Below are 25,801 nucleotides of genomic sequence, written 5' to 3' on the forward strand. Positions count from 1 at the left end.
GCAAAATGTGGAAAAAGCACACAAAAGAGCAAACATAATGCGGGGATCGCGTGTCTATTAAAGGGCACACCATGCATCTTAACTCTTTCATGCACCAATTACGAATTTTAACTTTTTCCAAATATTTCAAAATATATTTTTTTTGATGGGGAAAAAAAATACAACAGAAAAAAACATAAAAATGTTACAATTTGAAAACTTTTCTTATAGTTTTTGTCCAATTCACATAAATTACATTATCAAACAGTTCCCAAAATCAATTTGCACCAAAGCTACCTTTTTGGCAACAACATACGAAAATCTGGCAAAAACTTCTCGATATTATTTTCAATGGCACATTCATTTCGCGTGGCACATTTAACTGCAACAAAGTTTCTGTTTCAATTTGAACCAACAAAAAAGCTCCATGGATGATGATTTTTGACAAAAAAAAGGTTCCTTGAATTTGCTTCTAAATGACATAAAGTGACGCAAAATCAACAAAAAGCCATTTGTAACTGCAACAAAACCAACAGGGAATGACACCTTTACTTAATGTTCGTGTCTGCTATTATTTTAGTAGGGCATTGACATATTTATAATGATACGGTGAATATATGAGAGCTTGACAGACTATAATTGCTGTTACTGTCTGTATGCAATGGGAAGTCTTCCACTGTCAAGGATTCACTCAAGGCCTTCAGTGCCTTTGGCAGACCTGTCATTTTCATGCAGAAATGTCACTTTTACGGCCCAAATGGGAGCAATGGAAACAGGTCATTGTCATAGTTGGTGGACGGAAGCTGCAAAGATGTGACAAGGGCGAGTGCTGCGGGGGGAACTGGGGGGTGGCTTTGTCAACAACCAACTTGTAGCAAAATCCAGAGGATTTGGAATCCATGTCTTTCATTGCAAATGACATGCTTCATTCATTGCCACTGTGTCATTCATCCATTCTAAAGTGCACTTTCAAACTAGTACCAAAATTCATGTTTTGTGGTTAGGTAGTAAACTTTACATGCCCAGGATGCAAAGTATGTGTTGTAGTAGTTGGTAAATGAAGAAATTTGCTATTGAAAATGCATACTGACGGCAAATCCATTTTATTTAGATTTTACTTCTAAATATATTTTTACCCCTTCGCAAAAAAATTGAAGGTAGAAGTAATACTACAACTGGATGTCAAATAAGGACAGCAAAACATTGTCCTAGTGGCTTGAGACCACTGTCCTATACAAATATAATGAATACATTTCAGGAAAACAGCTCGAAAGCTGTTAAAAAAAATGTCGTTTTAAGTTGACAGGGTTTTGAAGTTAGTCTACACTAATAAATTCTTACAGTGAACAAAAGACATGAATGAAAAGTTCGTCTCTTTACATGTATTATACACGAGTTATTTAATGTGTGTTTGAGCAAGTGTGCGTGTGTGTTTGTGTGTGTGTGTGTGTGTGTGTGTGTGTGTGTCTGCCCACGGCGATGCTCTAGAATGGACTCTGCTGAATATAAATCAGGTGACTGAACAGGCGGGGGTTTCTTCCCCGACAAGCCCAGAAGATTGTGTCATGCCCACTCCTACATAACTGCTTGGCATGTAGACACACTGAAAACAACACAACACGAATTCTACCAGCCTCTCGTCACATCGTCCCCACAGACTGGATTCTCTCGGGTGGGTTCATCTCACTTAACTGCATCTACTCTTAACCTGGATTCTAACCCTACTGTTGACGAGGTGTATGGCTGACTCCAAGAAAAAAACAAGTGAAGTGGTCACCATGTGGATTCCGACTCCCAGTATGACTCGCTCTCAACGGCTGCTCCTGTACGGGTCCTGCGTAGTGGCCTTGTTGAACTCTCTGGGTCTCCTGGTGCTTCTGCTTCGGCAGAACCAACAGCACGTCCTTCTTGAGCAGACGGGGTCTAGGCTAAACCAAGTGGAGGGGAGCTCGGTGGTAGAGTTCCTCCGAGAGGTTCCCAGAGAACCTCAATTTCAATACTCCAGGAACAAGAGGAGCGATACGCCAGAGGAGAGGGCGTCAAACACAACGGGGGGCCCGGAGCTGGATGCTGAGCGAGTGCCGGAGAAGGAGCTTTACAGTGGGGGAGGCGCGGAAAGTAGTCAGCAGGAGGTCAGCCAAGAAGTCGGCGTTGAGACGGACATGAAGCCCAAGCAGAATCGAAAGCACAAGCACCGGCATCACCAGATTTACCGCAAGGATTACACACAGGATGACATGATGATGATGCTTACTTACTCCATGGTGCCGGTAAGAAGATGAATGAATGAATTTCTTTCATTGATAGAATAATCGTAAGTAAAGTCAGCTTCCTCCTTTTCATTCCCAGATCAAATTGTTGGTCGACATTTGTAATACCACCAAAGGAGTCTGCATTGCTGGTAATGTCCGATACATGTTTTCCGTTTATCTTCATATTGTTACGTCGTGTTGTCTAACGTTGCAAAATTGTCTTTTGCAGGGCCCCCCGGACCACCTGGTATGTAGCATTCATGTCAAGTCATGATGTTCTGTGATTTTCAAGCCTTCACGATGGTTTTCACGTTTCCCCAGGTTTGAATGGTGCGGACGGCATGCCAGGGACAAACGGGACAGACGGCGCTCCTGGACTCAATGGGCTGCCTGGGGCTGATGGCAAGCGAGGAAAAAGAGGTTTTACAATGCTATGCGATTTAAAATGTGTTTGAGATTTAGCTTAGGGAGTTCTCAGATGCCGCCAACATCAGTGATGGAACACCATTACTGTAATTCCCATCTGATTATAATCCCCAACCCAAAATTACATGCAAAAGTGCTTTTTGAGAGTTTTAAAACATAGCTATGGGTTTAGACCAGATCATGTTGTTTGGACAAAGACAGATTTGGTTGTTGTATACAGGACCGGCAGGTGAAAAAGGTGAGCCAGGTGAAAAAGGGGAACAAGGCGAACAAGGAGAACCAGGTCCCCCAGGAGAAGATCGGCAACCATCCAATGACATCATTGTGGAGGGTGAGCGGCAAAGGGATTTTGTTGCTTTAGTAGTCAATCTCTGAGCCTTTCTAATTTTTGGGCTAAGGTCCTCCTGGCCCCCCTGGACCACCTGGACCTGTGGGCCCTCCTGGAGCTCCAGGACCCCCAGGGCCCCCAAGGACGAGGCACCACAGAGCCAATCTACAGGCTGCGCACTCCATGGGTGAGCGGATGTAAATAGTCTGACTATTATTATTATTTAGGAGTTGTTTATCAGGTATGTTTGCTTCATTTGAAATCGTGGCTTGGCTGCACTCTCCCTTGCAGAGCCACTATATTCAGTCCCAAATGACGAGACTTCGTTTGGGAGGCCAACTGGGAAGGTGCACGAAAAATCAGCGAAGCAGAACGGTGTGTTCCCAGACAGCATCTAATGTTTTCCCACCCAGTGCTTATATTGCAACATCTGTTATGCTGCTCTTCGTCAGAATGCCTGATCAAATCTTTGATCAACCCCAGAAATGTGACAAAAATGGAGAGCACATTTGGCACATGGATGAAGGACACGGCCGTGCTCAATGACGAACGAGTATGGGTGGCGGAACACTTTTCGGGTATGGCAGGACTTTAAGATCACACTACAGGCCAGATAGGCTTTGAAAGCGGAACACGATTTCTTCACTCACAGGTCGTGTCTTGCGGGAGTATCCGAGCGTCACCTCTTTCCAGCACAACAGCAGCGGAACGCTCAATATGAGAAAGTTCTATCAGGGCTGCGGTCACGCAGTTCACAACGGCTCTTTCTACTATCAGATCGCCGGCACGTCCAGCATTGCAAAGTAAGCAATGGCAGATGATAGGGCATTACTGGCTGACTATAAAGATTCACATGTTGACATGTTGTGTTTGATGACAGATTTGATCTGGACACCAAGAAGCTTCAAACACTCACCATCGACCATGCTCTTTATCACAACTTGGCTTACCTGCTGCAAAATTCAAAGACTTACTTTAAGCTGGCGGCGGACGAGAACGGTCTGTGGCTGATCTTCGCATCCGATATCGACGAGAGCATCGTGGTGGCCCAATTGGACCAGAAGACTTTCTCCATCACCTCTCACGTCAACACCACATACCCACGGAGCAAAGCCGGCAACGCCTTCATCGCGTGCGGGGTACTCTACGTCACGGACATCAAGGACGCCAGGGTCACCTTTGCGTACGACCTGTTGAAGGGCAAACCAGTTAATGTAACATTTGACCTCAGGCCTCCAGGTGGGGTGCTGGCAATGCTGTCCTACAGCCCCAAGGACAGACATCTTTACGTGTGGGACAACAATTACGTCAAGCTTTACGTTGTCCACTTCATCTCTGATGAGTGATGACGCTGTACAGGCCAAAAAAGAGCTGATCTGAATTAGAAATACTTTGGGAGGAATCATACATTCATACTGTGCTTAATGGGATGGTGGTGTGAACCCAGTTACAGTACTTAAAACATCCAACTACTACAGTCTGTGAAGTCGACTCACTTCTTTAGCAAAGACTGAACAATTTTTCAAAAGAAGCCTTCAAGCTATTCCCAATTACAGTTTATTTTGCAATCCAATTACATAAAGGAACTGTTGCGACAAACAATATTGAGTATACTTTTTAGGAATAAAACCTTTGCCTTGTTTTTGGTGAACCCTTCAACCTACTAGCTACTGTATTTTGATGTTCTTTGCGCCTTCTTTCTTGGGAGAACCCATTTTTTTTAAGTGGTTTCTGACGTAAATGGGAATTGAGTGCTGTATTTATCACATATTCCATCAATGCTTGGAATTTTGTTGTCACTAACATTTTTTTCCACAATTTATATCAAACAAAAACTCAACTTTTTAAAGCTGTGTTGACATAATTGCATGATTTGGTCTAAATGTATCTGATGTCTTTATATTCTTTAAATACAGTTGGTGGTGACATTTGTATTGAAATAAACAAAGCAAGTTTTCTAAGGAGGAATCAAGAAAATAACACCAGTGCCAAATCACTGGATGAAATAAAAATAATTTATTCACTTTACAAAGGTAAATCTCACACCATGACCTGTTTCCTTCTGGCAACGGTGTCTCGGCGAGCACCTGCCCATCATACTAGTTTGTGTTGCCGTGCATGCACACACTGATACACACACAGTCCAGCAACCAATGGGGCAACTGGTAGAACACATACAATACACATAGTGGGCAGAAAGAGGATGGGCTGTCTATGGGCGGGCACAATATCAGTTTAATAAATAAATACTACCTACATACATAAACCTATCAACTGTCACAACTTAATCTGCTGATATATGATACAAACCAAAAATAAAGAAATGTATTCGTTTGTACAAGTTGCTGGGCTATTCCTTATTTATATATAGTGATATTTATATATTAAAACTATATTTGAAACATTTGACTACTTGGCCAAATAAAGCCTGACATTCATTTGTATTGAACAGTTTCTCCATTAATAAACTACTTATTTGAAATAAATCCTTTTAGTGTCTCCATAATTTGAGTGCAAATATCTATTCTTCCATGGATGAACAATAAAAACAACCGTTGAGGTAACACACACACACACATACACGCTTACTTACAATAGACTTGTGTTGCACGTCTCCCAGTCAAGTCAGAACCAGTAAAACCACTTACATTCCTAAATTAAAGGCATTACGTTAAACAGTTCAACATAGGATTTGTCAAACCAACAAGCAAAAAATAAATAATAAAATTCCATTCAATGAATAAAAACCCAAAAATATCAGTCAACCTTAACTTAAAAAAAAAAAACGGAGAAGGGAACCTTTTGTGTTTGCGCAGTGATTGATCGATGGCGGAGTAGACGGATGGAAACACTGAAAGCACAGTCACAAGAGTAAAACACATCATCTTCCCAACAGGAATGTTCAAGCAGTGAGGCTGCCGCACAAACAGGCATTTGAGGGCAGGTGGACCAGCACACACACAGACAGACACACACTCACAGGCCCGAAACAGGACACGTCAGTGTCTGTGACGGTGGGGGGGGGGCTGTGATGGCAAGGGGGGGGCTTAATCACTAGAAGGACAATGCAGCAGAAACTCCCACCGGGGCTGAAAAAAGCCAGGCATAAAAGATGAAGAAGTGGGGACAATATTTGAAAAGATAAAAAAAATCAAATAAAACGGTCCGACAAGTTGATTCACACTTTGGATACCACTGACTTAATAACAAACCACAGTGCTGGTTACAGTAGATGCTAAGAGAGTTCAGCTGTGGGCACAAAATGACGACAGTTACACACTTTTTAAAAAGTTTTTGCCAGGGTACTTTTACAGAGCACTATCAAGAGACCTGTGATTGCACTGCGTAACGAGAACAGGACATGCATAGCTTCCCTATGGACACGCTCTAAGAGTAGAGATTCTTCGATAAAATGACAATAAATCTAGCTTTTAAAATCAAGTATGTTTACCTTATGCTTGAGACTTTTACTTTTAGCCTTTGGGAAAACACATACAGTATTTGCAGCTGCGTTTTGTCACTCGCAAGTGAACTTGGGAACAATCGGAGACGCCGGAAGGACTGCAATCTCCAGACCGGCTCGTCTATCGCTCTATTAATGCCTCGTGTGTCTTACTTAGGCATTTGTGATTTTTTTCCCCCTCTCTCTCTCTCTCCTTCTAGTCCCTATTTATGGACCTTCAAAAGTGAAAGTTACAAGACGTCAACCAAGCTGCTGGGGATATTATACCGGTCGGGGAGGACCCTCATCTTCAGGGTGCCGTCAGCCCCACAAGTGAAGATGCGGTTACCGGGACGGGTTTCCACCTGCATGACGCCGGCGCCAATGTTGCGGAAGATGGACTGCTTGGCGTGCTCGCTGCCGAATGAGTGCATGAGACCGTGGCCGGCGAGCTTCCACACCTAGAGAAACAAGTCTTAGTATTTGCTCAAAATGTTCTTCCTATTTGAATGCATCACCTTCATGTTGCCCTCCGCGGAGCCGGTGACGAAGAAGTCTTCGAAGGCATCCAATGCCAGCGCCTTGATGGCCGAGTCATGGGCTTGGAATGTGTGGAGCAGCTGCCTCTGGCGGATGTCAAAGACGCACACGAAGCCCTTTCTTCCTCCGGTGATGAGCAGTTGCTGTTTAGGTGCATACTGCAGTACTGTGGCTCCGTTTTCGTGACAGGGGAACGCTGTAAAGAACAAAATACAGATGTCGCTAAACAAAAAACAAAGTGTGGTGAGTGCAGTATTGGTCCGGCTTTCTTACCATGGACCATGGTATTGTTGGGGGATATCAGGGTGTCCCAAAGACACACATTTCTGTGGAAAGAAGATTTTTAAGTACCAAAAGAAAAGGAATAAAAAAAAAAAAAACATTGTGTTGAAAGAAAAACTTTATGCTGACCTGTTATCATTGGATTGTCCGGCCGTGGCGATGAGACTCGAAGATGTGATGAACGCAAAATCTCCACATGTTTTTGTGTGGCACTGCCAACTCTGCAGAGATTAGAAAACAATGAATGTGCCATTGACCTAACATGATTATTCACTCCAAGCTCTCACAATGCTAATTTGGGAGAGTAGGGCACTCCCATTAATTCTGAAGGTTATTGTGAAATTAATTTTGAATTGAATTGAATGCCTCTATTGTCATTATGCAAGAATGAGAAACATAACATTTTTTAATAATCTTTACATTTGCCATTGAGCTATTGCAAAATTCCTTTTCTTACCTTTGACAACATTACCTTAAAACTCACTCTTTTCTTTTTGGTTTCATACCAAAAAAAATATCTCGCCAATTTAATAATGACCCCATTATTCGTGTTTCGAGTTATTATCACACAGATAGAAATCGATAACCCCAGCTGCATAAGTGGAATTAATAAAACCACTGATGTTGTTTTGCCCAACTGACTAACATAGCTTACCTAACTCACCAGGTTAAAGCAATGGGGGAAACATGAGTCGAACTCACCAGATAAGGTTTGGGATTTGAGGAAGTCTGATTGACTTGCCACAGACTGAGAAATCCCTCTCCGTCAGCAACGCCGCACTGCAACAATGGGAGCGACATCAGATAGACAAAACAAAAGCAATGACAATGAGCTCGCGCTGATTTTCTTTACCTTGTTGCCCTGGGAGTTGAAATACAGTCGAGTGACGCGAGCGTTGCCTGCTTGTCTAAAGCAGATGAGCTGCTGAGGTCTGTTCCATTCAAACATGCGAACACTGCCATCCTGGGCGCCTGTCATATCTGCCCCAAACACACCCATGTAACTTGCTCAACGATTCTTCAGTACTTTCCTTTCTTCACACCCCCACTCAAATGTTAAAACAAAGACGATACTTACAATACTGATATATTGGGTGAGACGTCATCCTCTTGACATTATTAAGATTCCTCTTCATGATCTAGAAAAGAAAGAAACGATGGTGCTTGAAAGTCTCATCACACAAACGCGCTTCATTTTGCATTGTGCAGCATTTAGCGGCCATTTATCAACATGGCTGGAACAGGGAGAACCCGGGCAGCCTGTAAGTGTGACGCAAAGCAGCGCCTTGGAGGCACGGCTGTGAAAGCGTCCACTATCTATGTTTCTGGGTCCATCTTAGCCATACAAACAAGCTTCCTCGCTGTATCAGCCTCCACAGACTCAGCAGGACAGCTGTTTAGGCGGCACGTTTTGACATTGATGAAGATTCAAAATACAAACTTCACAGCTAAGGACTTCACTCCGCAGTGCAGCTTTCTCCCATGGCCCCAAAATATAATATTTGTATGGGTATAATTAATAGGCTTTTTAAATTTCTAGGGATGGGATTGTGAGTGTGCATTTGTATGAATGGCTTTTACCACACTGGCTCCCATGCTGGTCTGCCCACTACCCAGCCACGGCATGGATGCAGAGACGGGCATCTGTGGTGGTGCAAAGGGACCAGAACTGGCCTGGGCAATGTTGGTATGAGATGACTTGTAGTCAACGTCATCAGAGCTACAGAAACAAGGTATTCTTTTTAGGATTAAAACATACAAGTATGCAGTCTTGAGGGAATGTGAGGCTCAATCTGACCTGCGCGACTCCTTATCAAACTCCTCTCCAATCCAGGCGTAAGGCTGGACAGCCACCAACGTGGACACATCTACTTCCTGGACATCGTGGGTTGAGGCCAACACTATTTCGTTGGAGTTAGCCTGAAAATAAATGTACGTAGGTGGGTTGGTGGGAGACAAAGATGCATACGAGTAAGGTTGTCATCTCATTTTCAAGGTTAGGTAAACCAACTGTTTCAGTTGTTAGAATGAATGAATTTACTACTCAACCATTCAACCAACAAAGGTGTTTTGCATGTCAAATTTCTACATTTCCATACATCAACACACAGGCAGATCATTATCAGAACATTTTACCTTGTTAATTGCAAATGCCATAATAATGTCAGACTCCTTGTGAACGATTTTTGCTTTTCCTCCAGGATAGCCCAAATCTGCCTCCACCTAAACATATTGGGAAAGCAGACAAAAATTCTGAAGTGGAATAGCAGAACCCACACAGTTTTAGCCATTAGTAGATATTCAAAACATAAATCATGTTGAAAAAAAGCATTAGGAAACCCAAGTTGAAAAGATAGGATTAATGGAAGAAATATGTGACAGAAGGAAAAGACGGTTTTAAATCAAACAGTTGACAGCAAGCATGCATGTTAGTGACCATATTCAGAATGCCATTTGGTTCAGAAGGAAGCTTGTTGTTGCTGTTGAAATCCATCTGTTATTTTTTTGTGAGGTTACGACAGTGGAAAGCAGAGAGATCCCTGTGTTGGCGTCAAGATTAGTCTCAATTAGATTTGTATGCTTAAATAACTGCGAGAGTAGTCACTATTGAGCCAAGCTGAAGAAGGACTGCAAACAGTAGTTGTTTATTAAATGTATACAGTGTTTTGAAAATGTAGGTCTTTCAAGCTCAGCTCGAGTTGGGACTATTACAAACGTTCAGAAGAATAGAAAGAGGCGGCCTGTAATACTACCTTGTTGAGAGCGCTAGCTCCAGCTATGCAGTTTGGCTTTACACGCTCCATATGGTTGTCTACAGACTACACACCACACAAAAGCACAAAACACAACACACCACAGCACAACACAACATGCACACATGGAAAGATTGAATGAAAAATGATAATAATTAAAAAAAAGATGACAGGATTATGCGTGTATTAAATGGAGCGTGACTGTATTCTGTAAATGTAAAGAGTGTTAAATGTGGAACATTTATCTGTCTGTCTACTTTAGTAACCACACCCTAATGAGCCTTTCCAGACAATGCGAAAGTCACTTAACGGTCTTGTACTTGAAGATGTCTCAGAAGTCAAAGCAATGATAGTGACAATATCAACAGATAAATGCTCAGGGCCTAATTTATTAAACGCTTGCACATTTGACTGTCGGCACAAATGGGAAAATGTGGACGCAGATCTACAGGCCACGAGCATGATGGGGAAATGCAAGCGTTTGGGATTACATAAAAGTGGCAAAACTGGACATTTTTGCCCCTGTTAGCATCCTCAAAATTTATCGGGAATATATATATATATATTTTTTTTTGTAACCTAGAGATGTCGTTTTTTTTTTTTATTCCACTATCACTTCAAATTATATCAGGTAAAATTCAATTATGGGCCCCCAAATATTTCATTATAAGAATCATTCAAAACCATCCTATTGCTAATCCGTTGAGCGAGTGAACATCCAATAAAATTTCAGGGAATTTGTTGATCATAAACTGATCACTCAATCAGGTAAGAGTGTTGGTCCTAAAAGAAGCCTTAAGCATGTATTGGCATTAGCCATTATAGAGCCTTCATACAAGTAGTTAGAATGGGTGAGCTTGGGTAGGTCGAAGCTAAAAAAAAAAATTTAAAACAGATATTTTCTTAGTAGTCTCTGATGCAAATTACGTCCTTTTGGTGCCATATCAGTGCAATACCAATACTAGTATAACACTACAAACAAGTACAAAAAAGCTGACCTCGCTCTGCTTCCTTTTCTTGGTAAAGATGTAACGGATTAAGGTCTCCTGAAGAACCTCCTGTTTGACCAAGAAATGCCACAACCGTCGGGCTGGAAAGGACTGGTGATTCTTTGTCCTTAAAAGACAAGTAAATTCAAATGAGAATTCACAATTTCTCTAAATTTTTACAATATTATTCCATTTGCTGTAAGATAGGAATGGGATTTAGGATCTTTATAGCGTGTACAAATCAAAAATGAAAAAAAATAAGTGTTATTTTTTCTTACAAATGAAATTTGTTTTAATCTTCTTCTGGAAAACAACATATAAAGGGCCTTTAGATCATGTGCCGTTACTCAAGTCCGGATACAGCGATGGTGATTTCTCGTCCCTATGTTTGCACTCTGTCATGTGTTCAATGCGATTGATTTACCATACAGTAAGTCTTACTTGAAAGGAGTATTGTCTGGCTCCAGCATGGCCTTGTGACGCAGGATGGCGGGACCGCCTCCAGCGCTAAGGTCAGTAGGGTAAGTGTTAATGTAGTTGGGGGGCGGACCGTCAAATTTATTCATCGTCTCCAGTAAAATATGTTCCCAGTTCTCCAAGGTCTTCAACACAGCATTTGTAAAAGGTGAAGTGACTGGTAGGTCTGTGGCATAAAAAGCAAACAAAATTGGTTTAATTCATTTAGATGAATAAGGTACGGTTAATGGTAGGATAACCTGTGCGTATTTGTACCTGCAAAGTCAAGACCGGTGATAGGGAGGAAGTTTTTAATGCTGTGATGGAACATTTTCACCGTGGCCAAACGGATCAGGGCCCAGCTAGAGTACAAACAGTCAACATGTGGTATTGTTAAAACTAAAAGCTCTCACCCAAATTCTGGTTTGAAAAGGAAGCAAGTTTCACCTGTACGAGTTGGGGTCAGAGTGCTCAGTTATCTGAGTATCTGAAAGGAAGGCATCATCATCATCTTCATCATCCTCTGCTCCACTTTCATCCGAGTCACACAGAGTATTGCTGTCTGATAACGGCAGGAAGGGCTAGAAGAAAAAGTCGTTCTAGTGAGAGGCTCACAAAAACACAGGTCTCTAATATGACAAAAGTTAGTGCTGCAAGCAAAATGCTCCCTAGACAAAAGTAGAGCCATTTTACGAATGTTCCCTAATTTAGTTTCATTGTAATGCCAAATGAATGCAATGAAAAAAACAAACACAAAATGAACAAAATGAAATTAATGCCTTACTTTGGCTACAAAATAGTCCCACATGCTCAACTCTGGGGGAATAAATTTTTCCCTGTAAGTGGGTCTCTCTGCAGGCAGTGGCGGCGGGGCAGCTGGTGTCTCCTTCACGGGGCGTCCGGGAACTAGCATCCTCATGTTAAACCTGCGCCTGTATCGGTCCCCGTCCTCAGCCGGAGGCTGAGGTGGCACCACTGATGGGCAGACAAGACAGAAATCATTTAGACTATGAAAAGATGACTTTGCTCCATCTGTCAAAATGCTGGAAAAGGACAAAGGAGTTGTGAATTTGCGTCACTTTAATGGCAAAATGTCCAAAAATACATCAGGATGAAGTGAATTGCATCCATATCGGGAAGACAGCAGCGTACGCATCCCACTGGCAATATACATCTGTTCAAAAATACACTGTGCAGACATTCAGAATACATTCACTAGGATATGCACAAACCTTCACTATTATCCTGCAGGACTATATCACTGTCATTGCACCAGACAAAACAAGACAACACAAAGCAAAGTAGACAGGGCGGTTAGACTCACAGATATGACACGCACTATTATATTAGTAAAACAGATGCAGTGCATCACAAAAATACCATCGAGAAAGACGCACAACATTGACAATGGTGACTTTGTTGAGGAAGCCTGCCTGAATAGTTTTTCTTAGGATAAGCATGTGAAATGTGAAACCTGGAGTGAAATGCCGCCAAAGTTATGGATTAAAGAGGAAACTATAAAGTAAATTGGATGTTTTTGTTCAATTTGCTTTTCTTGATCTGCTTTTGGCATCTAAATTAGCACTCTAAATGAGAATCTCTAATTAACTTCTTTACCTTCATAAACAGTTTGTGAACGTTTTTTTTTACTGTTTTCAAAAGAGGCAGAATCTACAAGCTATTATAAATGGAAAATACAAAGGTTTTTATAATATCCAAACTGTTCATAAGAATAAACAGTTTGGATATTATAAAAACCTCTGTATTTTCCCCGGATTTTCAAAACGCTCATCTTCGCTCACCGCTATCTTCCACTTTTTTTTTTTTAATCAAATGCCAATCACTATCTACTATCTTCCGCCTCCGCCAAACACATTCAGAGAACTGAGGAGTGCAAATAGCAGCTAACTGCTTTAAAGTATTGCAACTCAGTGAGGCAATCAGTCACAAAGTCTTCGACAAAATACTTTTTTCAAATAAGATTCAAACTACTGACACACACACACAATACCAATCCTAAAGTGTTAACATCAAATGGTGAACACTCATTTATTTAAGGCTATTTAAAGAGTTTTGGGTCCACTAATTAGTTACTCTAACAACGCCACAGGATGTACCTGGTTTAGCTTTAGCTTCAAAATTAGTCTCTGGGCCAGCATGAGCTTCTGTACCTTCTTTGCTTGTCCCGACTGTTGCTTCAATGGCACAACAGGGATGACAGCATGAGTTGAGCACACAGGACATTGCACACGCATGCGGGACAACAAATCCACACACATATACCGCATACAACACAAAAATATGTCATTGGCTTATCAAAAAAAACACTTCATATCACAAATGGCACTTGGACAGACACATTCAATGTTGACCACAAATAAAGAGAAAAGGTGTGTGTGTGGGGGGGTGTTGTCATCAGCAACAGTGCAAACCTGTACATCTACCATGCACTTCAATCCTGCAAATCAGAACTGCAATCCACTAGCTGGTTACTCACAGCTAGTCTTAGTTGCTGATGTCACAGTGCCCGGCCCACCTCCCCTTGACATGAGAGGAGGGCACTGTTTGGGACATTGGGTTTCATAGGGAATGGGTTTAGGGGTTTGGGCAAGGCTGCCCTGCTCAGGTCTTCCCGACTCCTGAGACTCTTCGGGCCTGGCTGCCTCAAAGTCAGCTGGCACTGGGACACAGGGCAGAGTGCACACTCACACAAGACACTACAAAGCTCCAATAGCATCTTAGGGAGGACATCAAGGCTGAGTGGAAGGTTTTTTTTTTTTTTTTTGCAATGACATAATATCAGAGAAACAGAAGAGTGAAGAAGACAGTGACAGCAAGATGGACGAAGGGGTATGTTAAGATAAGAGACAGGTAAAGACCCTCCGAGACGAAACGTAAAGACAGAAAACGTTGAATAGACAAGAAAACTAACTATACCTGGTGGGGCCTCGGGCCTCTTTGGCTTAATTATGACTTTGGCTCCTCCTCCAAAGACAGCGGCCCACATGCGATTGTTGAGGGGATGTGCGGCGAGGCGGAAGAGTTCATTGCTGTTGTGAGTGCCCAAGCCGTGGATGAGCAAGGCTAAATAAACAGCCATGACCGCCTCGCACAGAAGCACGTTGAGTCTCGGCTGGTCCTCCTCCTTGGCAGACGTCAACAGAGAAATCAGGGACGACACACCTGGAGAAATGGAACAGACATGCACAACATTACCAAAGATCATCATCATCATATCAAAGAACAAAACTGCAATCTCTGCACGATATAATGTAAATTACAAAGCATGAACATAATGAGCAAGGGCTGTCTTTCTGTTCCCTTCCCAGAGGCCATGGGGCTCCAGTTATAGAACACCATCTGCCTGTTTGAATAAACACAGACTTCCAACTTTGCACTGCTCATCCTCTGCATTTCATATTCTCCCCATATGTTTGACACCCCCCCTCCACCAATATAACCAATTCATTTCTGAACAACATTAAAACATTAATACTACAAAAGCCGAGTATGCCATGCAAATATCGACATGAGTTTGTTTTCTGTCTGTCTGAATGAGCTAGAAATCTCTAAGGTTCTATGCAAATATGCACAGTCACACAAGTGTTATAAGTGGTTATATGCTTAAGCAAACTGTGTGCTCAATGTAAAATCCTCTTATTTTCACTGCCTATAGCAGCCAAAATGTGTTAAGACAGAGATGTCAAATACATGAATTAACATTTTTTCAAGGACAAACAGGAAATGATTTGGTATCAATTACCTGGCCATTGAGCAGGAGCTGAATTAGGAGTGATATGTTCCTCAATGCTTTCTGTACGGAGTCGTTTCCTTTCGCTGAGCAACAATCCCTGGTACACCATTCCGGTAAATTGGTTGGCCTCTGTCTGGCTGCTGCAAAGTCAATAATAAGCCATGAATTATCTCTATGTAGCGGAGAGAATCAACCCAATAATTTTCTTTTAATGGCATTTTCAATGTCTGATTTGGCAGACTTCTTTTTTTTTTTTTTTTTAAATCACCAAACATTATTTCTCAGTAGAATTGTAAACAGTATTTGTCTTCATAAAAGCTCCATTGTAACTACACCATAAAAATATAGTATGAGTATATATTAAAATGCACGAGAGGTAAAGTGAGAGAGTACCTGTAACTGTGGCTGTCACACAGTGCCTGGTAGATGCAAGCAGACAGAGACGCTGCCAGTGTGTGCAGGGCATTTACCTGCAGCAGAGACACAATTCACTGTTCTGAATTCATATCAAGTCACAAAAAAAGACACCGAGCGTGCATTGTTAAATGGTGCTTCGGACCCGTTCATCTATGACATCTGGATGCGGCGGTGACTCCATTAGGGTGATGGTGTGGAGGATATCGCGAATGTGGTTGCTGAGATGAAGCACAGGATTGGCTATGACTGTTTTGGTGGTGGCGATGCAGGCCGAGAGCAGAGGCAAGGTGGTTGGCAGAGGCAGGGGAGATTGGAGCTGCTTCACTGTGATCTCCTAAAATGGGACATCATATGGGGAGTCCATTTAAGAAAACATATCATCCACAAATCACTTAAATAACGGTTGTCAAACTCACGAGTGACAAAGACATATGTGGTTACCTGCTGACTCTCCTGCAGAAGGAACAGGAGCTCCATGCGTACAGAGGTGACTCCGCCACCCTTGGCTCCGTGGAGGCTGCAGTAAGAGAGGAAGACTCTAAGCAAGGCTTGGTTCTTCCTCAGCCAAGCCTTGCGCCTCTCCGAATGCTGCTGCTTTGCTTGGAGACGTCGCCGCTCCATTTGGTGACGCTCATAGGCATCGGCGTCTGTTCTCTCAAACATGTCATCTGATATATCCACTGATGCTGCTCGTTCTGCCCAGCGTTCCACTTCTGGCTCTCGCTCCTTCCCTTCTACCTGCATGTTCGTAAAACTATGCGTTAAAAATGGTTTCACAGATTACTACGAGCAAAAAACTTGGTGTAAAAATGTACATTGTTAACATTGGGTCACTACAAAAGAAATATGTCCCTACCCTAAGTGTCAATTTGCTATAGTTTTTGAGGAACAGTATCTGGCCAAAATGTCAATACTAAACTGAGAAACTTTCAGTTATTTGTAATTTTGGCAACACTTACATTTTGTAAAGCAGTGTTACTTGAAAAATAACCAACACTTTACCTTGTAGTTGCAGATGGTATGCATTGCTGCAATCTCCTTCTCAAGCCAACTGTAGAGCTGAAAACGAAGCTTCCCTCCATCGACCTCGAAGCCGGTAGCGAGCGTGCGCAGCTCTGTCATCAAAATCTTTAGACAGGCACGGAACTTCAGCTGTTCAGCTATCACGTCCACCTCAGACTCACCCTAAAACATGGAAAGGGCAATAATCGTTTTCTTGTCAAATCTCTCTGTTTTGTCGTAGCTCCGGAACATTAAGTGATAACTTTATTTTATCTGATGATTTAAATCTGAAATTTTACACCATTTTGGAGGATTGCAAAGTATAATGGTTGTCAGTAATAGATTCTAAGTGATGAGGGATTTAACTGCAAATGTAGGCATTTGAATCAATGTTCCTGTTTGAATATGTCAGAGCTTTGTTTCACTACAATGAAGTCATGCAATATAGTTTAAATCATTATATATTGACGCAAGAACTGCACACTGTAATAGGCGACAGAAACCCAACCTTTGAGTCGTCTCTCTGCAGCTTTGAATCAAATGTTCCTTCCACTTTGGTCGCAGTTTCAAGTTTCTTCATAGTCAGACAATCCTCCTCCTCCTCCTCGTCTTCATCATTGTTTTTGTCATCCCCCCAGTCAAGCTTAAGGTCATCATCCTCCAACTTGCTCACGGGTTGGCCCCAATCCATCCCACTTGAGCTTTCATTCCCTCCCCATGTAGGGGGAGCAGATGAACCCCAGTCCAGGCCTGTGCTCTGTTCCAGTGGCTGGTTTGAGCTCACGTTGACCTTGGATGAAGCCTTGCTGAGTGGAGATGACCCGGATTTCTTGGTAACTTTGGGGATTTTGGAGAGCACCTCCAGGGCCAGAACTGGGCAGCCCACCTGTTGGTTTAAGTTGCAATGTACATCATATCAGAGGATGTGTCATGTTTAAAAAAGTTATGCTTAAGTCATAAGATAAGTGAGCTTACCTTAAAATGAGCATTGGCTGTGGTGAAGAACAATTTTCGCTCTATTAGGTTGATCTCGTCTGCACTGTTCTTTTCTGAAGTGAGACCAACAGTGGTTGCTGTGCCCTCTGAAGTAGCATAGTGTCGCCGGATGATGAGCGGGTGTGTTCTTAGATAGTTGTAAAAACTGAACACCACGGGGTTGCAAGATTTGACCATCACATCTAAGAAAGAAAGGCCAAAAAGTAAGGGAGATGGACACGCACTAAAATAACAGAACAACCAAAAAGACTTAATCTTTTTATGCATGGAATATAATATTTTAGACAGTGCTAATACATGTTAATGAGTGTACTAAACATTTTAAACCCATTTACCAGAGTTGTCATCATCATCTTTAGGGATGCGCTCTAAAAGTGTGTCGAGAGCTTGGGTGTAATCCTTCATTATCCAGTATGCTATGCTGCGCAAGAATGGGTCAGGGTGAAGTCTTGAACAGTGGTACTGACTTCCGTCCTTGTTACAGCCAAGAACCTTCTCAAAAAGGAGGCCTTGGCAGGTGGAGGAGTTCTCAAAGTCTGCCTCGTACAATCTGGCCACTATCATGGCTAATTGGAGATCCTCCATCTTCTCCAACAACACCTACATAACACAAAATAGTTGGACGGAATGAGAAGGGCAAGTTCAAAATATAGTTTTTTTTTCTCAACAAGTTAAACTGAGTATGACTTCTTTTTCCTATCTATGTTTTGGCTGTATGGAGTGTCAAACCTTGGTCAAGGAAAGATATGTTGAGATTCAATGTCGCTTATCAAGATAATTGGTCTAAGAGCTGCAGAATAATCCCAAATCAGAAATATCTGTTTTTAGTCATGCATATTGATGTGTGTGAAATACACTGCAGGAATATACTGAATGCAATGGGCGATAACGAGTATTAGCTTTATTTAAGGAATGATTCACACCTCGATTGCATCTTTGAGGGATCCTGCCAGTAAGAAGAAAGCGGCTGACTGTTCAAAGCGTTGCTTTCCAAGCAGGGAGAAAGCATTTTTTAGAGCTGCCCTGCGCCAACGGTCTTCAGTGAAATTATTCTTGAAGAACTGAGTCATCTTCTCATCATGCTGGGACCTAAGAGAAACAAACGAATTTGATGTCTGAGTTATTGTTTAACAGATTTCATTTAAACTTGGAGGGCTAACAATGACAGAGTGCTGACATTTAAGTTAAAAGCTACCCTCACAGTTGAAAATGGACATCTAAAGCGGTCAAGGGCTGGAAATTAGTCAAATAGGACAAGCTATTTATACAAAATACAACAGCAATTAACAAATATCGGGGTACATTTTGGGAATGAAAAAAGGTAATTCCCACCTGAAGAGACCCCAAAGGACAGCCTTTTTCTTCATTGCCAGGTAGAAGAGCGCAGCATCTAAGGGGTCGTTGTGCCTCTGGAATGCAGCTTTGCCCAACTGACAAAAAAAAGGACATTCATTACCAGATAACAGGTTCAGCTTTCACAATGGACTGGTGGAATGAATATATTACAAGACCTAAATTCTATACATTTGTCTTTTTCAAGACTATTTATTTCATTATCACATTTATGCTTTAGAAACAAGTATCTTAAAATTCAGATGTCTCAGTACCTTCTCCACCATTTTCCTCAGGGTGTTGATGTTGCGTATCCACCAACCAACTCCAACCGCTCGGAGCTCAGACCACTGCAGGTCACCTCTCTGCATTGCCGGAATCATATTCAACAACTCCTCCTCTGCTTCAGAGTGAAAGGCCCAGGCAAAATGGCATGTTGACAGACCTAACAAAGACAGATGGAGCAAAAAGATGACCAATGGTCTCATTAAAAAGACTGTCAGAGTGAAATGAACAAGGGAGTTTGCACGTATCATACACAACACCTGGGTCTAAAGAAAAGTGTATTACCCTGGTGAAGAAGCTGCATGCGGTAAAGTGGGGGCAGAGAGGTGAGCAGGCAAGTATGAAGACGCATGGCCAGCAGGTACCGCAGTCCACACTCATCCAGAGCCTCGCCTCCTACAAACACACCAGATAGCTAGCGGTCAACTTACAGCATCGTTAATCATTGGACCAGGAGATCTTTCCCATCTTAAACTTCCAATACCCTTTAGTATCACTATAGGTAGTTTATGCATTCCTGTCACTTTGCTTCTGTTGTCCCTGAACCTTCTTACCCTCTTTGTGATGGAACAAACTGCTAATGTCTTTTCCTAAGACTAAATAAACAGAATTATAAATGATAGAAAAAGACAAAAAGATAACGAAAAGTGCTGCCTGTTTAGATTTTCAGCCGAAATGTTTATCAAAAAGACTTGAGATGGCTTGAGATTACCTATGTTCCGGAACACATAGTCAAGAAAATTCAAGTGTGATATTCATAACCTTTATGTAACCTAAACAAAGCAACATCTTTTTAAAAGGTATTGAATTATTTAAAAAAAATACATAGTAAATATTATGTGTCATTTCATGAATTGCATTATTGTGGTTTTCTCACCATCTTAAATGAGTACTGTCAGTCATGTTAAGATAAAATCTCAAGGCTATTTGGATACTGCTGAGGAGTGATTGAATAAACTGCACTACACGCTCAAACACTTCATTTTAATATAAAACCCCGCACCAGCTAAATATTAATAGGTTATGTACTCCTCGGTGTTCAAAAAAAAATAGCACCATAGGTATTTCAGACCTGTGTATTGTTGGTCCGTGGAGCTAGTGACCTCAGCACTAGTGGTTGCTACCGTGTCAGCCAGGGCCACCAAGAACATCTGCTCAAGTCGGGTAAGTCCAGGGAGGCTGGAGTGCATAAGGTGACTGGATAACACCTGGACAATGGACAGAGTGACGTATGTTTGGCAAAAGTTGTGTCCTGATGATACCAAAGTTATAACTGCAGCTAGGGTATTTACAATATACAAATTCATCTAACTATTTACGGTAAATTCCCCTATTTTCAAAAAATGTAACATAAGGTCATTAATACAACAGCTAGCCAAGTGAAGTTTTTTCCCCCATTTAAAAAAATGCAGACATATACATTTTTTGCAGGCATTTACTCTTCATTGAGCAGGTGATTATTTTTGGTCATCAAAATAGGTTAACCCTTGTCTTAATGTCTTGAAGACCTGCCATGCACATGCATAGACATCACTTTATGGGTCATGTAGCTAGAGCCAAATGTTTGTATTCAGTTTTAGTTGTCTTAGAGCTGAATAATTAGATGAATTACCTTTAATTGATTTTAAAATGAGTAAATACAGAAATATACTCCAGTAATGGTTGCGTCTTAATACCTGTGCATGTTCTGGTCCAAAGTAAGCAGGACCATATTGTGAGAGGTTGATAACACGAGATTTCTTCTCTGGTTTGTCTGTGGCAAAGTTCACAAAATCATCTGTGGTGACTGTTGGCACCTGTTAACAGTGAGGAAATCATAGAAATAAGCCTACATATTCAATGTCAAATTACATTCTACTTGCATTACATAACAGATATACCTGGAAGAGGTCAGCATATTGGTCCTCAGAAGACATGTGCCTGGTGTCACCATTGGCTACTTTTGGTCCTTTGACAGGTTCTTCAGTGCCCTTAAAGGAAGTATCTTCGTCAGCCAACATGAGGGAATAGAGCGGAAGCGGGGGGATGGAGTTGATTTCCGTGTAATCCCGTCCACCATCGCGACCGGCCACAATTGTGTCTTTTGCTGTGCTGCCAGTCACGCTGATGGTTCGGGAGAGATGTCTCCTGGCTCCGCCTTCACCTGCCTCCACATCCCTGACTACAGCCACCTCCCCAGCAATACACTTTACCAAGTGAGCAAGAATGGCCTGAAGAGAAGACAATTATATATGTACACAAAAATTAAAGTTAAGTGTAATACTTGGAAAAACATGTAAAGGCCGAGGATGACTCACTTTGGCTCGACGAACTTTTCCCAAATCCATGAGTTCAAGCAGTTGTGTGGGATGATACTGGGGTAATGTTGGTGACAAAGAGTGAGCTGCCTCAAAAAGTCCACCCTCTTGAAGTCCAGCCGGGGCACGTAGGGCCTCATCCACTGCAACGCTTCCTTCAAACACACTTTTAGACCTGGCTCTCCCTTCAAAGACTGAGGAAGAAGCTTGAGTTTGGCCTCCTGCAATGTCTGCAGATGACATGTTGCCCTCCTCTCCTTCACCGGGCTTCTTGTCCTGGTGCCATTGGGCATACACGTGCATCTCACAGTCCATGCCCACCACCAAGATGCCATCCCTAACCCAGGAGAGGGAAACCGGCAGAGAAGGTGTGCCATCCACAGAGGACAGCAAGTCCACGGCCCGTAGTAGGATCCAGCGAGAGCGTATCCCCTGCTTGATACTGCCCCCTAGAGGGAGTGTGATGACAGCCACGCCCTCTTTGCTACTTGTCTGCTCATTAACCATGCCAGAGATTCGCCCATACATAAGAATGTTGGAGCCAACCCCCACAGTGAGAATGTGAGAGCCATCTTCTTTGGATAACCAATCCAAGTGGACGTAGTGCTTGATATTGGGGGAATTGCGGTCTCTGCTCATGTACAGGTCCGATCTGTTACAGAGAGAAGTTTAGTTCATATTTGACGCAGCTATTAACTGAAAAGCGCCTACATGAAAACAACAAAGCCTTTCCTACCTGCTGTAAACAAAGAGGTTAGAGTCCACGCTGACTCTTGGGTCCAATGTTTGAGAAGGTCTATTAAATTCTTCCAAGTGGAGCGTTTGTTCCAAAACCCACTCTGAACCACCAGTTGATTCACACTCATAGATAGACACGTGCATTGAAAACTCTTTTCCAGAAATCTGTTGGAAAAAACAAAAATGTAAACAGCGGGTTGGCATATATAGGCAGTGTTTATTTAATGTTGGCACAACATTAGATATAAATTCCTTACCAGTCCTTGACGTGGCTGTTTAAACGCTACAGCCAGCCTACCAATATAGGAGCAGGACACTGCAACGGGCCGCCCTGATACAAACACAGCGCTGTTGTTGTCTTCTTCCTCATTCATTAAAGCCCACGGCTCCCAGCGGTACATCCGCTTGTCCCGGTCATTGTCACTATCTCCCTGATCACCCTCTACGGCACAGCGCCAGAAACGCACTCGAGAGTCAGAACAGGTAGTCACAATCAGATAGGGAGCCAGGCATACAGGGTAGATAGAGGAGGAACTGAGATGGCCTAAGACAGAGGTAAAGAACAAGAAAGTGCAGATATTGGTTTTCATTCATGAAAAACAACATCATGCTTTTATCTGTGGTAGGACATTGTTAAAACTGACCAGCAGATGGTGTGGCTCTGGTAACCTCTACCCCGTGAGGTAAGTCAAGTCGCTTGCTGTACACCAGTTTGGAACTGAGAATGAGTTTGCTAGCTGATTGCAAGTTGACTGTGGAGGCCGAGCGCGGGAGAGGTCTGACAGGGGATGTCTCTGGAGATGAGTCAGCATTCACAATTTGGTTGGGAACCATGAGCTGGCTCTGGAAACTAGTATCTTTGTTCGGATCATCTGGACGCAAGAAAACAACATCAAAGCTGACCTACATAGATATGACCTAGATAGGACAGTTAGTGGTGCAAAACTCAATAATTTATGAATGGCACAAGAAAAACACAAATTTTAGTCACAAGTTTTATCTAAACATCAGACATCCTTCTTACCGACACAAGCCTGAACAGATTGGAGGTGCAGGTGCCACATTTGCAGCACAGAGTTTCTGTTGAGATCCTTTTCTATCACCACGAGGAAAAATTTCTCAGAAAATGGAGGAGGTTGATAATCTGAATTCAGAAAGGTTGGATTATTATTTCTCATTTGGGTTGGGTCTTTGCAGCAAATTTGTATGTTTTTTTCAATAATAATAGTATAATGTAGCGCACCTTCACCAGATAGAAAAGCGGCCGTATGTGTATCCGGTTCCTTTTGAGGTTTGTAGCCGAGAATAAAATCCTCTTGGAAGACATGCAGCAGCTGGGTGTTGGCCCCACACTGTATCATATGAAAATAGAAAATTCAATTACATGTTTTGTTATATACAATTTTAGCACTTCAAGCTCTTGGGATTTTTCTTGAGGCAGATGTAAAATATTAAGCACGTGCAACCTCTTACCTGGTTTGTAATGACATCTAGCTCTATGATACAGCCAGGTCTGGCAGTCGACTGCTGGCTAACAATGTTGAACACTTCGCCAACTAGTTTCTGTATGGTGATACAAAATAAATGTCAATAAGAAATTTGTTAAAAATTCCGGCGTATGCAATATTGGTTATATTAATTTGGCAAAAATACTTTTCCAAAATATCTAAGTTATATTAAGGTGACAGGTTATTATGATGATCAATATCACAATTGGCATTTCATAGCATTTTGATTCTATGCATGTGTGTTCGTCCACTCACAGATGTTTCTGGATCTGAGAGCTCATCTAGTAGCTTTCTGGCATCCACTACAGCTTGATAGAGACGCAGGTTCTTACCATCCGATGCCACAAAGCAAGCACTGGCACTATTACAGTATGTTCCTGAAGGGTACAAAGCATGGTCGATATATTTAGTAACTTCAAATTGATTTAAAAAGATCAAGTTGTGTTCATCTTTTTTAGATGACACCAAAGAATTTTTGATCTTGTAGCTGAGTAGCGCTTGGCATTTAAGGAACTTTGATGATTGGGAAGCTAGATATTATGCACTCAAAAAGACCAAATACATTGCTAATTCAAGGAACTGTATAAAATGCTGCTACACTGTTATTTCATTAAAAAATGATCTAATCTCAGATTGTACTCGAATAAAAAAGTTGTTTGTTTACCAAGTACAGAGCTTGGGACAAGTGAAGGTAGCCAAGCAGCATTGCTGAATGCAGAGGTGTGCAGAGAGTTGATTCGAGCCAATTCCGAGACTCCTCCAGTGCAAGAGAGAGGTCCAATATGATCCACTCGCCACAAGATGAGTTCACTGTAAATGGCATTGGGGTCATGGAAGGTCCTTGTTGCTGCATTGCGAAGCTGCTTCCTGATAGAAGATTTAGGAAAGAAGAACAAAACCATGAGATCCTTGTATTATATCAGCTTCGTGCAGTTATTGAGCAGTTTGAGTGCAATAGCCTTCTTCCTTGTGTCTAACCTAGGAAGTCCCTTTGGAAGGGGAAGGGTGGGAGGTTGTTCCCCGTCAATGCTGCCAGGAGCTGAGGGCGGTGTAAGGAGTGCATTGTGGTGTGACGAGGTGAGCAGCAGTGGTAGCACTGTGTGACAGGCTTGATCATTCAGATGGAAACGGTGACCACAGTAGCGGAATTTGTGGGACACGGTCAATACGTTGGAGAAGGCAGAGCGCTCGGCAAATGTCACAGCCCACTGGAAACAAAAGGAGTTATATTATATTTATGTCATTTAGCTAGAGTTGTACATTTCCAAACAAAATACTGGCTTTACGACATTGCCGCCAAACAAACAAACAAACACACCTGGTTAAGAGATCCATCAACATGTTTGGAGACCATCATGACAGCAGGACTGACGCCAGGATTGGTGTTAGAAGAAGAGGCCAGGGCAGGTGAACCGAGGCCAGCTGAAGCTGACACGGAGTGAGCGACATATGGAACCATTCTTCCTTGCTCGGCTGTTCTTGAACTTTCACTCTCGGTCAAAGTACAGGCATACATCAAAATGTTTTTACTCAAAGAATTGGCATCACCAGTGGGAAATGCCACTGGGATACGAGAGGAAAAGGACACCTGTAGGAGAATTTGGAAAGAACAAAAACCAAAAATATTCACAGTGAGGAGTGTTTTAATGCATAGCCATAACATTATAACCAAGCTGGATCAAACAGAACAATGCAATGGTTTCACATCTTTAATGCTGTCCTTACCTGAACCTGCCTAAAGATACCCTGGTTGAATTCATCCAAGTACTTCACATGCCATACAAGGAAAGAACCATCAGTTGGGTGAATGGTGAACAGCATGTCAGGACTCTTATTCCACTCTGTGATCAGAATCTCCATTTTTCTCTCCAGCAACATTGAGGGCAAAGGTAAGCTGGAGCTAGATCCTGGAGACGATGCCTTTGTGCTTCCTTGCTCCCCTGGTTCTCCCTCTTCTCCAAGCTCAGATGAGGCTTTGTCAGACATTTCATCCAGGTCTAAAATCACAGAGAAAAGGAGATCAAT

At 42.3% G+C, this 25,801-nt stretch overlaps 2 protein-coding genes across 6 annotated transcripts in view; one reads left to right on the plus strand and one right to left on the minus strand.

Annotated features, from left to right (window-relative positions):
* The first annotated feature begins 1,537 nt into the window (after positions 1-1,537).
* gldn (gliomedin) lies at positions 1,538-5,465 on the plus strand. The gene is made up of 10 exons (XM_077712711.1): positions 1,538-2,249; positions 2,329-2,380; positions 2,461-2,478; positions 2,553-2,651; positions 2,878-2,988; positions 3,056-3,172; positions 3,277-3,360; positions 3,438-3,563; positions 3,638-3,788; positions 3,866-5,465. Exons 1-10 carry the CDS (start codon positions 1,719-1,721, stop codon positions 4,329-4,331), a joined length of 1,755 nt encoding a protein of 584 aa, XP_077568837.1. The 5' UTR covers positions 1,538-1,718; the 3' UTR covers positions 4,332-5,465.
* dmxl2 (Dmx-like 2) overlaps positions 4,979-25,801 on the minus strand; it is a 29,453-nt gene continuing 8,630 nt past the window's right edge. For 2 of the 5 annotated variants that reach the window (XM_077712707.1, XM_077712706.1), the window contains exons 11-55: positions 25,502-25,773; positions 25,095-25,364; positions 24,755-24,984; positions 24,441-24,643; positions 24,032-24,153; positions 23,742-23,831; positions 23,512-23,620; positions 23,293-23,412; positions 22,913-23,140; positions 22,526-22,812; positions 22,267-22,433; positions 21,531-22,182; positions 21,114-21,443; positions 20,910-21,029; positions 20,306-20,441; positions 19,519-19,629; positions 19,224-19,393; positions 18,949-19,046; positions 18,540-18,705; positions 17,952-18,216; positions 17,596-17,798; positions 17,129-17,506; positions 16,621-16,803; positions 16,060-16,356; positions 15,761-15,952; positions 15,595-15,671; positions 15,211-15,341; positions 14,385-14,630; positions 13,565-13,642; positions 12,232-12,422; positions 11,895-12,028; positions 11,724-11,809; positions 11,433-11,634; positions 11,001-11,118; positions 10,003-10,068; positions 9,386-9,472; positions 9,048-9,169; positions 8,831-8,969; positions 8,328-8,388; positions 8,103-8,230; positions 7,952-8,029; positions 7,379-7,470; positions 7,241-7,293; positions 6,946-7,163; positions 4,979-6,888 (exon numbers count right to left, since the gene is read on the minus strand). In XM_077712707.1, the coding sequence (XP_077568833.1) occupies positions 6,679-6,888; positions 6,946-7,163; positions 7,241-7,293; positions 7,379-7,470; positions 7,952-8,029; positions 8,103-8,230; positions 8,328-8,388; positions 8,831-8,969; positions 9,048-9,169; positions 9,386-9,472; positions 10,003-10,068; positions 11,001-11,118; positions 11,433-11,634; positions 11,724-11,809; positions 11,895-12,028; positions 12,232-12,422; positions 13,565-13,642; positions 14,385-14,630; positions 15,211-15,341; positions 15,595-15,671; positions 15,761-15,952; positions 16,060-16,356; positions 16,621-16,803; positions 17,129-17,506; positions 17,596-17,798; positions 17,952-18,216; positions 18,540-18,705; positions 18,949-19,046; positions 19,224-19,393; positions 19,519-19,629; positions 20,306-20,441; positions 20,910-21,029; positions 21,114-21,443; positions 21,531-22,182; positions 22,267-22,433; positions 22,526-22,812; positions 22,913-23,140; positions 23,293-23,412; positions 23,512-23,620; positions 23,742-23,831; positions 24,032-24,153; positions 24,441-24,643; positions 24,755-24,984; positions 25,095-25,364; positions 25,502-25,773 (7,916 nt within the window). In that variant the 3' untranslated portion in view covers positions 4,979-6,678. The remainder of the gene's footprint in view (positions 6,889-6,945; positions 7,164-7,240; positions 7,294-7,378; positions 7,471-7,951; positions 8,030-8,102; positions 8,231-8,327; positions 8,389-8,830; positions 8,970-9,047; positions 9,170-9,385; positions 9,473-10,002; positions 10,069-11,000; positions 11,119-11,432; positions 11,635-11,723; positions 11,810-11,894; positions 12,029-12,231; positions 12,423-13,564; positions 13,643-14,384; positions 14,631-15,210; positions 15,342-15,594; positions 15,672-15,760; positions 15,953-16,059; positions 16,357-16,620; positions 16,804-17,128; positions 17,507-17,595; positions 17,799-17,951; positions 18,217-18,539; positions 18,706-18,948; positions 19,047-19,223; positions 19,394-19,518; positions 19,630-20,305; positions 20,442-20,909; positions 21,030-21,113; positions 21,444-21,530; positions 22,183-22,266; positions 22,434-22,525; positions 22,813-22,912; positions 23,141-23,292; positions 23,413-23,511; positions 23,621-23,741; positions 23,832-24,031; positions 24,154-24,440; positions 24,644-24,754; positions 24,985-25,094; positions 25,365-25,501; positions 25,774-25,801) is intronic. The other 3 variants (XM_077712709.1, XM_077712708.1, XM_077712710.1) reach the window with 3 other exon arrangements.

The sequence above is a fragment of the Stigmatopora nigra genome, chromosome 3 (genome assembly GCF_051989575.1).
Source record: "Stigmatopora nigra isolate UIUO_SnigA chromosome 3, RoL_Snig_1.1, whole genome shotgun sequence".
In the NCBI taxonomy this organism is placed as follows: domain Eukaryota; kingdom Metazoa; phylum Chordata; class Actinopteri; order Syngnathiformes; family Syngnathidae; genus Stigmatopora; species Stigmatopora nigra.

Bases quoted from the DNA above. Each gene is read 5' to 3' on its own strand.
- gldn (XM_077712711.1), top strand. From the start codon at position 1,719: ATGGCTGACTCCAAGAAAAAAACAAGTGAAGTGGTCACCATGTGGATT. The intron at 2,250-2,328 runs GTAAGAAGATGA...TTTCATTCCCAG, and splicing joins TTACTTACTCCATGGTGCCG to ATCAAATTGTTGGTCGACAT. The intron at 3,789-3,865 runs GTAAGCAATGGC...GTTTGATGACAG, and splicing joins GGCACGTCCAGCATTGCAAA to ATTTGATCTGGACACCAAGA.